The following is an 11,711-nucleotide window of genomic DNA, read 5'->3' as shown; positions in this document are numbered from 1 at the left end:
ATGCTCCAAGGTACGTGCCACTAAGTTTGAGGTTTCTGTCTAGCACATGGACTTACTAGACTGATCTGCTGTGATCTACTCTAAACAGTAAGGATCTATTATTATTCATTCCTCTAAGTATCTTACCGGTTTATTTTTTATTAGTGCTGTAAATTAGGAGGTCTGATCTGAAAACATTTGTGAATAGAAGAATTGAGTTTGCTCAACTGTGATCTTTGGGGTCAACCCACCAATGTATATATTTGATTGTAGCCCTCACCTTCCTGCACCCCTTCTTCCCCCACTTTGTCAGACTGTTAACAATACAGTTTATACTCCATATAACATGGAAATGGAATGATGCGTGGAATTCCCCTTTCTGATTCAATAGGAAAAATGATGGGTTGCAAACTGCTCCTGGTCCTGACCCTATGGGCAATGTCTACAGATGCCTTTCGCAAAGGTGCTCAGATGAAGAAGTGCCACCTCTCAAAATACAAGTCTCTGCCACCCCAGGAACTGGAGACCTTCAAGAATGTCAAGGACAGATTTGTAAGTGCAAAGAAGACACATAAGTAGGGCAATAATAGTAATGTGAGTGCTAGGCTGTAGTTTCAACAGCAGCCTTCTACGCATATTACTGTGGGCAGACAAAATAAGATGGGAGGCATATGCTTAGGAAAAGTTGGGGTATAGAGTTGCAGATAAAATAGAGAGAAGTCTCTCTGTCTGGATCTTCTTTGTTGGTGATCCCTCACCCAGTCTTAGTTAAGAAAGGGCAAAGCTCAGAATGTTCAGCTCCAGCAACAATTCAGATATTTGGGGAATGGGGATCATAGATGTGGAGAGTTATGTACAGGGCAGGAAGGTGGAAACTGATCTAAGGCAGAATCACAGATTAGACAATAGCAGGGAAAGAATGGGATTCTTACTATTAGAAAGGAGCTTGGAGAGAAAGTAGAGACAATCTGTCTAAGTGGGTGTTTCTGATCCGAGTCAGGCTAAGGAAGCTAGGGCCTGGCCAGCTCAGATTTCTTATAGAGTCAGTCGTCCTTAATCTTAAATCTCAAAAAGTTCTGAAAGGGGTTCAAACTCTGTCCTGAGTTATCATCAAACCTAGAGAATGAGACCCAGGTTTTAACTACCTGTGGTCTTTCCCTTCCAAAGAAAACTGAGTCTGGTCCCTTAAACAGACAATCTGAGGAGCCCAAATTCATGTCATGCCATCAAGCAGCACTAGAGAGATCAAGTCACTTATTTTTAAGTTGTGCAAACATTCCATGTTAACTAACGCTGAAGCTGAGGAAGTGCACCACTCAGCTTAGTGCTCAAGTTATCCTCCTTGTCAAGAGGTAAAGGATGCCGGTTCTCAGTTAAACTCCTGCACAAATGCAGTTCACAACGTGAAACCAGCAAAGCAATATGACAAGAGTGTGTTATTGACATCTGTCCTGTCTTTGGCACCTTCTTGGAAAGAGCCAGGACTCTAGGACAGCAGCATTGTTAGGGATCAAGGTGTTGAGTCAAATTCTGCCAGGATTTTGCACCTTTGCTTGTCTCAGCGGGATTATATGATGTAACTGAGGGCAGAATTTGACACTTTCTCCCTTGCTTTGCTTCCATTACACATTTCCCTGTGTTCTCATTTTGTGCCTCCAGGAGGACATCATGCTGTTGTCAGACCGAAAATGTAACACCAAGATTTTCCACCGGAACTGGGAAGTCAAAGAGCTGTCGGTAAGCAAGACCTCTGCCAAGAGAGACGAGGTTACAAAATAGTACTTGCTTCTTTCCAAAGTTGCAGTACTGTCTCTTTCCAAGCTAGATTCTGATTTCAGGTGATCCTTTTGTAGATTCGGAATAACATGGACAGGGAATTTGTTCCCAAATGACACAGGAGTCATCTGAGCTTGGAATCTGGCCCTTTTTCTATTTCAATATTTTGTATATCCTTAGGGCTGAGAAGCCAGACAAACGTTGAGACTGTGAATCTGTTTAAATATTGCAGCACAATATTTAGCACATGATAAGGCAAGGCACTGAAAAACAGGGGCAGGAGACAGAACAATATCTTGTCTGGCTTCAGATGGTGTCAAATAATTGAGCTAGGAAACAATTTACATCTCAACATCTCTAGCCTGGCCCTGACAAATTGAAATTACTGTTTCCTTTTAATACAAGGCATGATACTAACCTTATCCTCAGAGCTCAACAAACCAAAGGCTTTATCACCTCCAACTCATCCACACCTGTCTTTATGATCTGTTTTGAGTCTGAACTTGGTTAACCTCCCTCACATAAGCAGCTCCAGGTCGTGTGGCAGGAAATCCTCAGTTTCTGTATTTTGGTTTCCCACGAGAGAATGTTTTAGTTCTCTAAAACCATATCCAGACCTATGTACAGCCACTTTGTAGATCCAGAAACTGTTCTCCAAATCACCAGGAAAAAAAAATGCTTGCACTGCCCAAATATGTCTTCAGATTGTTGTAACATAAAAAAGGTTTGAGATGGATCTGAAGCACAAAATGTTGTTGGATTCCAAGGAAGGAAGGTGTAAGTAACAGAGTCCAAAGGTTCATGACTAGCAGGCTCTGTGTACAGAGTGGATTCACACCTCCCCTGTGTCTTAGGACTCTTCCCATTGGCCATGGATTTGGAAAGTCTCCTTAAGCAAGCCACTCCTACTTGCTCCGAACATAGATATCTCTGTGTCTGCCATTCCCCTGGACACACTGTTTTATCTGCACATTTTCTCCCTAGGTGCACGACAGAGTGATCCTGGTAAAGGAGCAGCTGCACCTCATTATTGATGTGCTGGAGAACATTAGGGATCCCAATCTGTCCAAGCCGCTCGGGAGGCCATTAGAAATCCTGAGGCACATCAGAGAGGACTTGAAGAGCTGCGTGAGTATTGGATTGCAAATGTCTTTTGCCACAGTGGGGCTGGGAGTTGTCTATTGAACTCCCAACAGCACTAATTTCTTAAGTGGATCCAGGATCTAGTAATCCTTGTGCCACTAATTGTGGACTTTGGTTTGCACTCCTCTGTATAACAATGAAAGTATCCAGATTACGTAGCTGCTGTGTGCCTTACTCATATAAATAATCTAATTAGCTAATTAACTTGATTAACTAGTTAGGGACAGATGATGCCCAGCTGCTCTGCTACTGTGCAAGTGGGTACGTCCCCATGTTTGGCTCCTGGGGTGTAGTTTGGTATCACTGCAGACACTGTACTCTGGAGCACAGCTCCTGTTGTTTCCATGTGCCCCCCAGAACATCGCAGTGAGGTACGGAGGAGCCGGGAGGAGGCAGACCCATGGGTGGCTGCATACACTGGGGGAGTATGCTGCACTCCTGCTCAGCTCCGGGGCATGTTCTGTTTCTATTAGGTGGAGTTCCTCCCAGAGCTCTTCTGGGCAGCACAAGGCATTCCTCCCCCTACAGAGAGCTATTCCCACAGATCTCAGTAAAGCCCTTAGTTAATGCTTCAAGCGCTTCTGAAGTTGAAAAATACCATACAAATGCTTGGTATTATTAATAGAACACAGCAGGTTAACATGGAATCCACATGTCTAAAGAACGAGATAAACTCAGTCAAACCAATTTTTGCCTCGGGCTTGTACCAAGAGGAAGGAGGCTCAGCCACTGTTCCTGAAATCTCTACTCATGTGCTCTACTCTGCTTCATGTATTGATTTTCTTTTCAGACCAGACATCAGCCTGACAACCATCAACGCTCTGGGAGGCTGACTAGCTGGCTCCAACAATTCCACGCAGCCAAGAAGATGGTGAGTACTTTTGGCAAACACACACGACGAACTTTCATCACATGTTAGTGGGAACAAATCTATACAGAATCATCAGCTCCATTCCCGTCCCATGGGGCCAGTGCACAATGGTGCCCTGTATATTGTCCCGGGCTTTCTGCAGTCTAGGTGTCCTGAGACTGAATTAGTTCAGAAAGCTGGTAAATCTCTCATATCAGAAAAGACGGTTACTCACCTTTGTAACTGTTGTTCTTCGAGATGTGTTGCTCATATCCATTCCAGTTAGGTGTGCGCGCGCCGCGTGCACGTTCATTGGAAGATTTTTTACCCTAGCAACACTCGGAGGGTCGGCTGGGCGCCCCCTGGAGTGGCGCCACTATGGCACCGGATATATACCCCTACCGACCCAGCACCCTTCAGTTCCTTCTTGCCAGCTACTCCGAAAGTGGGGAAGGAGGGCGGGTTTGGAATGGATATGAGCAACACATCTCGAAGAACAACAGTTACAAAGGTGAGTAACCGCCTTTTCTTCTTCGAGTGCTTGCTCATATCCATTCCAATTAGGTGATTCCCAAGCCTTACCTAGGCGGTGGGGTTGGAGTGAGATGTGGCAGAATGCAAAACTGCTGAGCGAAAGGCTGCATCATCTCTAGACTGTTGAACCAGAGCATAATGCAAAGCAAAGATGTGGACCGAGGACCAGGTAGCTGCACGATATATTTCCTGGATTGATACATGAGCTAGGAAGGCAGCGGATGAAGCCTGAGCTCTGGTAGAATGTGCGGTGAGATGGCCCGAGGGAACATGAGCCAAGTCATAGCAAGTGTGGATGCATGCCATCACTCAAGAGGAGATCCTCTGGGAGGAGATAGGTAGGCCCTTCATTTGGTCAGCCACTGCAACGAAGAGTTGGGGCTATTTACGAAAGGGCTTTGTCCTTTCAATATAAAATGCGAGCGCCCTACGGACATCTAGGGAGTGCAACTGTTGTTCCCATCGAGATGAGTGCGGCTTCGGGAAGAAGACCGGAAGGAAGATGTCCTTATTGGTGTGGAAGGCCGATACCACTTTAGGGAGGAACGCTGGATGTGGTCGCAACTGCACCTTGTCCTTGTGAAAGACAGTATACGGTGGGTCCACCGTGAGCGCACAAAGCTCAGAGATTCATCTGGACGATGTAATGGCTATGAGGAAAACTGTCTTCCAGGACAGGTATAGCAGTGAGCAAGTTGCCAACGGCTCGAATGGTCGTGACATAAGTCTGTTTAGGACTAGGCTGAGGTCCCAGATAGGGGCAGGGCGGCGTACTTGGGGGTATAGGCATTCCAGGCCCTTGAGAAATCTAGTAACTATAGGGTGTGAGAACACTGAGCAGCCGCTCTCTCCTGGGTGGAAGGTAGAGATGGCCGCCAAGTGCACCCTCAATGAAGATACCGCCAGGCCCTGCTGCTTAAGAGACCAGAGGTAGTCCAAGATGGTAGGGATCAAGACCTCAGTGGGAGTAACATTCTGCGTTCCGCACCAGCAGGAGAAACGCTTCCACTTGGCCAGATACGTTGACCGAGTGGAAGGCTTCCTGCTACCCAGCAGTACTTGTTGTACCGAAGCAGAGCAACATAACTCTGACTGGTTTAGCCACGCAGCAGCCATGCCGTGAGGTGAAGGGCCTGCAGGTCTGGGTGGCAAAGACTGCTGTGGTCCTGAGTTATGAGGTCTGGGTGGAGTGGCAGGTTAATTGGGTTGGCTATCAACAGGTCTAGCAGCATGGTGTACCAGTGTTGCCTGGGCCACGCTGGAGCGATCATGATTTGGTGTGCTCTATACCTGCGGAGTTTTAGTAGGACCTTGCAAACCAGCGGGAACAGTGGGAAGGCATAGAGCAGCCAGTTCTTCCACAGCATTAGGAATGCATCCGAGATCGACTCTGGTGAAAGACCCTGGAAGGAGCAGAACGTCTGGCATTTCCTGTTCTCGCGGGAGGCGAACAGGTCTATGTGGGGAAATCCCCACCTCTGGAAAACCGAATGAATAACATCCGGGCGTATCAACCACTTGTGGCACAGGAAGGACCTGCTCAGTTGATCCGCCAGAGTGTTCCGAACCCCTGGGAGAAAGGACACTTCCAGGTCTATCGAGTGGGCTATGCAAAAGTCCCAGAGTGGGATGGTCTCCTGACAAAGGGGGGAAGATTGAGTCCCTCCCTGTTTGTTTATATAATACATGGCCGTTGTGTTGTCTGTAAACACTGAGACACAATGGCTTTGTAGATGTTGCTGGAACGCCTGGCACGCCAGGCGGACTGCTTTCAGCTCTCGGACATTTATGTGTAGCTCCAGTTCCTGAGATGACCAGAGGGCCTGAGTACAAAGGCATCCGAGGTGAGCCCCCCAGCCGAGAGATGACGTGTCTGTCATCAGGGACATTGAGGGTTTAGGCGGATGGAATGGCAGCCCTGCACACACCAGGGAGGGAGTCAGCCACCAGTCTGGGGAGCCTAGAGTGCTCAGGGGAATGGTGACTATCATGTCTATTGGGTCCCTGCCCAGGCGGTATACCGAGTTGAGCCAAGTTTGGAGAGGACGGAGGCGGAGTCTGGTGTATTTGGTCATGAACATGCAGGCAGCCATGTGACCTAGGAGACAGAGACAAGTGCGAGCCGAGGTCGTCGGGAAATTCTGTAGACCTCGTATAATTGCTGCCATTGCCTGAAACCGCGGCTGTGGTAAGCAAGCCTTGGCTAGATTGGAGTCCAGGGTAGCTCCTATGAAGTCTAACCTCTGTATGGGAACCAGATTGGATTTCTCCATATTGATCATCAGGCCTAGACGTGTGAATAGGTCCCCGACGATGCCCACATGCTGGGTGACTTGTGTCTTGGAGGCTCCTTGGATGAGCCAATCGTCCAGATACGGAAATATGTGTATCCGACGTCAGCGGAGATATGCGGTGACTACGGCCATGCACTTTGTAAATACCCTTGGGGCTGTAGAAAGGCCAAAGGGCAGGACCGTAAACTGGAAGCCTTGACAGTCGGCTATGAAGCGAAGGTACCTCTTGTGTGGAGGAAAAATGGCGATGTGAAAGTATGCATCCTTCATATCGAGGGCAGCATACCAGTCTTCAGGATCCAAGGATGGGATAATGGTCCCCAGGGATACCATGCGGAACTTCAACTTTATCATAAACTGGTTGAGTCCTCACAGGTCTAGGATAGGTCTGAGACCTCCCTTCAACTTGGGGATTAGGAAATAATGGGAGTAAAATCCCTTGCCCTTTTCATCCTTTGGTACCTCCTCTATCGCTCCCATGGCGAGGAGCGTCCGCACCTCTTGCAAGAGGAATTGCTCTTGAGAGGGTTCCCTGAAGAGGGACGGGGTTGGAGGGTGGGAGGGCGGGGTTAAAACAAATTGGAGGTGGTATCCATATTTCACCGTGCATAGGACCCAGAGATCTGAGGTTAACTAGGACCACGCCAGGAGGAAGTAGGAGAGACGGTTGGAGAAGAGAGGAAAAGGATCCTAGCCTGTAACTGGTATGCCGACCTCGGGCGCACCTTCAAAAGTTGGACTTAGGTCCCGCTGGTGGTTTCAAGGGACCTTGGTTTTGGACCCCCTGGGGTCCTGACTGGCGTCTACGCCCACCTCGTCCGCACCACCTGCCAAAGTCTTGTCTGTGTCTAGGCACAAAGAACGGGCAGTGAGGCTGGGGACGGAAAGGCCTGCGTTGAGTCACCGGCATATGCATGCCTAGGGAACGCATTATGACCCTATTGTCCTTCAGGCTTTGCAGTCTAGGGTCAGTCTTTTCTGAGAAAAGACCTTTACCATCAAACAGCAAGTCCTGGATGGTATACTGCAGCTCCAGTGAGAGGTTGGAAACCTGCAGCCATGAGATGCGTCTCATGGCAACACCCGAGGCCAGAGTCCTGGCTGCTGAGTCGGCTGCATCTAGCGAGGCCTGGAGGGAAGTTCTGGCCACCTTTTTCCCTTCCTCCAAGAAGGCAGCGAACTCTTGGCAGGAGTCCTGAGGGAGTACCTCCGTAAACCTACTCACCTCCGCCCAGGTGTTGTAATTATAGCGGCTGAGCAGGGCTTGTTGATTTGCCACCTGGAGCTGTAAGGCGCCTGCTAACTGCACTTTACTGCCGAGCAGGTCCATTCTCCTAGCCTCTTTCGACTTCGGGGCTGGAGCCTGTTGGCCATGGTGCTCCCTCTCATTCACGGACTGAACGACTAGTGAGCAGGGTGGAGGATGGACATACAAATACTCGTACCCCCTAGAGGGTACCATGTATTTATGCTCAACTCCCCTGGCCGCAAGAGGGATAGAGGCTGGAGATTGCCATATAGCGTCGGCATTGGCTTGGATGGTCCGGATAAATGATAGACCCACTCTAGTGGGGGTATCCACCGACAGAATGTTCACTACCAGGTCCTCTACCTCTGGGACCTCCTCCACCTGGAGGTTCATATTGAGTGCTACCCTCCTGAGGAGGTCCTGATGGGCTCTCAGGTAGATTGGAGGAGGGCCTGAGGAGGATGTTCCTGCCACTGCCTCATCCGAGGAAGAGGAAATGCCGGGGATGAGCGGGTCCTGTGTGGACTGTTGCTCTTGGGTAGCCTCCTGCTCCAGTGGGACTGGGGAGACCGGTGGGTGGACTGGTGCTTCCTCTGTTCCAGCCGGAGGGGGACGGCTAGCTGTAGCCTCTGGCACTTGGTGCTCTGATAGGGCAGAGTGAGACAGAACTACTGGAGCACCTTGGGCTTGGTAGTACGCCAAAGGTGTCCAGAAGAACCACTGATGTGGGTCTTGGTCCTGGGTCTGGCCCTCCTGAAAGACTCCGGTGAGCACATCAGAATCGCAGTCCTGAGCATAACAGCTGTCCGCGTGGGACGACATTGAAGTGTGTTGCTCTACTCGGCACCGGAAACCGGTACCGGTAGGCATACCGGTACAAGGAACAAGATTGGGACCTGCGACCGGAGCGGTGCCAGGAGGTCGACTGAGATCTCGAGGCTTGAAGTCTGGAGCGGCTACGGGAGTCACGGTGCCTGGAGCGGTGCCGGGAGCTGGAACGGTGCCAAAAGTAGCATGCCTGTGAACGGGATGCCGACCAGTGCTGCGAGTGTGACCAGTACCGAGGAGAAGAACGGTGCCAGGACTGCGAGCGGCATCGGGAGCGGGAGCGCCGTCTGGACCTAGAATGTCTGTGGGACGGTGATCGTGAACGGTGCCGGTCCACTGTGCCGACAGAAGGTGGTCTTATCAAGGCCGGCTTGCCTATAGACTGTATTACCCGCACCGGCGGTGCCAGCGGTAGAGGCAGCGCCGACTCTGTCATGGCAATCAGATCCATCGCCGTTGAGAACGTCTCCGGCGTGGATGGGATAGTGAGCTCTACCATGGCACGCGCCGGGGAGCTAACAGGCGCTGGACTCGACAGCCCTTGTGGGTCTGGAATCGACAGTGCCAATGTTGTCAGTGCCGCGGTGGGTGTTAGCGCCGGGCGATCCAACTTAGACCAGCTCTCTGGCTGTGGTGCAGGCGGCACAGAAGCAGCAGGAGTCTTAGAATTTCTTGACCTCGGGGAGAGGGAGCTGCATGGAGCCAACTTCGGTGCCGGCGATGGCCGGTGCCAAGAGGCCTTGGCAGTACCAGCGCGGTCCGGTGCCAAGGAGGCACTTCTGCCCACCGATTGACCAGGGCTCGATGCCGAAGGCGGAGGGGTGAGAGCCGCCTCCATGAGGAGCTGTTTAAGTCTGAAGTCCTGCTCCTTTTTTGTTCGTGGCTTGAGAGCCTGGCAAATGTGGCACTTAGCTGTCAGGTGCGATTCCCCGAGGCACTTCAGACAGGAGTCGAGTGGATCTCCTGTCGGCATTGGCTTGCGACAGGCTGAGCACGGTTTGAAACCAGGTGAACCGGGCCTGGGCCGCGGCACCGGGTGCGGGGAAGGGGCTAATCCCCGAACCTCTCTTAACTATATTACACTAATTATGCTATAAACAGATAAACTAAGTATAACTATATAAAAAGTTTACAACTATCTACACAATAATGAACGAGAGAACTATGAGTAGCTAGGGAAGTGGAGGTCAGCTAAGCCGCGCTCCACTGTTCCAACGACCGACACGGGAGGTAAGAAGAAACTGAAGGGTGGCTGGGTCGGCAGGGGTATATATCTGGTGCCATAGCGGTGCCACCCCAGGGGGCGCCCAGCTGACACACCGAGTGTTGCTAGGGTAAAAAGTCTTCCGACGAACGTGCACATGGCGCGTGCACATCTAACTGGAATGGATATGAGCAATCACTCGAAGAAGAAAGGGTCATTACATCTGCTGCAGACTATAACAGACTAGGCATCCAGAAAACAGCCGTTACCTTGTGGCCTAGTTTGGGTCCTCCCATGGGATGCAAATAGCAGAGTTTCATGTGGCGTTTGATCCTCCATTGCTCTGCACCTTATACCTGGTGGAATCATTTACATTTGTGTAAAATGCTGCTGAATCTGAAAACTTGCCTCCCTCACGCTGTTGGCAAAGCATTACACCAACTTGCTATTTGCTTTGAAGAGGTGTAGATGCTGGGCTGGGCAATGGGAAAAGAGGCCCAGAGATAATTCATTTGTACAGATCTGCCAATCCTAGGCCTTCTTAGGAATCAGATATCGCCAAAGATAATACCCTTCAAATTTACTATTACCCCGGATCATTGTGCCTTTTGCTTCATTCATACTCACTGGTTAATATAATAGACTACAGCACACGTTGTTATATACTAAGAATTACAGCACATTAGAGCACCATGTAAATGAGTATTTCCTTAGGTCAGAGTGTTTGTAAGGTCTTGTCTACACAGAGACATGCAGAAAAAATAATCTGAATTAACTAGAGGTGTGAGTTTGAAGTGGATTAGTTAAACTGCACTAAATCTCTGTATGGATGCTGTTATTCAGAGTTAAAGTTATTTCTGGAAGTGAAGTGAAGTAACCAAATTAAGACCACTTTAATTTTGAACGAGGGTGTTTACACGGGGATTTAATGACATTTAACTAACCCATTTCAAATCAGGGCCACCCAGAGAGGGGGCAAGTGGAGCAATTTGCCCCAGGCCCCGCAGGGGCCCCCATGAGATTTTTTCAGGGCCCCTGGAGCAGGGTCCTTCATTCGCTCCAGGGCTCCGGAAAACTCTTGCAGGACCCAGGCCCCCGGAGCTTCTTCCGCTCCCAGTCTTCAGCTGCAGGCTTCCACCCCAGGGACCCGCTGCTGCCGAATTACCGCCAAAGCAGGGGGCCCCCCACCGCCGAAGACCGCAGGCCCCCTGAATCCTCTGGGTGGCCCTGTTTCAAATTCACACCGTTAATTCAGAATATCTTTCCTAGATGTCCCTGTAGACACTGCTCTGTTCACCCTTTTTCTGCAAGCTCTGTGCTCCCTATTTATTTGCACCTCCCACCTCCATCAGGCCCCTGGTAGCTTTAGCTGGCCTATTGCTAGCCAGCCATTCTCTGTTACAAATGTGTTCACTCCCTCTCTCCTGTCCCAGGAAACTCCAGGGTGCCTGGAAGCATCTGTGGTCCTCAATCTCTTCCGACTGCTGAACGAAGACTTGAAGTGCGCAGCCTACATGGAGTCCTGCACCTAAACGCCATGTCTTTACACTGTCTCACCTCATGCATCTAATCAGACACTGCAGAGCCCAGCGAATGGGAACCCTGAATCCTTCCTACAGGACACTGCATTTTAACCAGGCATGATGCTCTTTCCTTCTTGGCATTTTACCACGGATACCCATCACCCATGATCTCTGAACAAAAGAGTCACATACAACTGATCTCCAGGAACAGACCTCACCGACTCCAATTGCCAGTAGCTGATTCGTTCTAGGCCAATTCCTTAACTGCAGCTAAAGTGTAGGGCCTGTGCCCCCTGAGATCAATGGGAGATTGGCCAGTGATTTCAGTGGG

The 11,711-nt window shown here is 50.0% G+C and overlaps 1 protein-coding gene across 1 annotated transcript; it reads left to right on the top strand.

The window, feature by feature from the left end:
* LOC127030176 (interferon lambda-3-like) lies at positions 1–11,389 on the top strand. Its single transcript, XM_050916241.1, has 6 exons — positions 1–10; positions 371–531; positions 1,639–1,716; positions 2,740–2,883; positions 3,689–3,769; positions 11,291–11,389. The coding sequence occupies exons 1-6, from the start codon at positions 1–3 to the stop codon at positions 11,387–11,389; spliced, it is 573 nt and encodes a 190-aa protein (XP_050772198.1).
* Positions 11,390–11,711: the final 322 nt, after the last annotated feature.

This window comes from Gopherus flavomarginatus, chromosome 10, assembly GCF_025201925.1.
Source record: "Gopherus flavomarginatus isolate rGopFla2 chromosome 10, rGopFla2.mat.asm, whole genome shotgun sequence".
In the NCBI taxonomy this organism is placed as follows: domain Eukaryota; kingdom Metazoa; phylum Chordata; order Testudines; family Testudinidae; genus Gopherus; species Gopherus flavomarginatus.
Note: the sequence above shows the minus strand (reverse complement) of the source record. Positions and strands in the feature narration are given on the sequence as shown.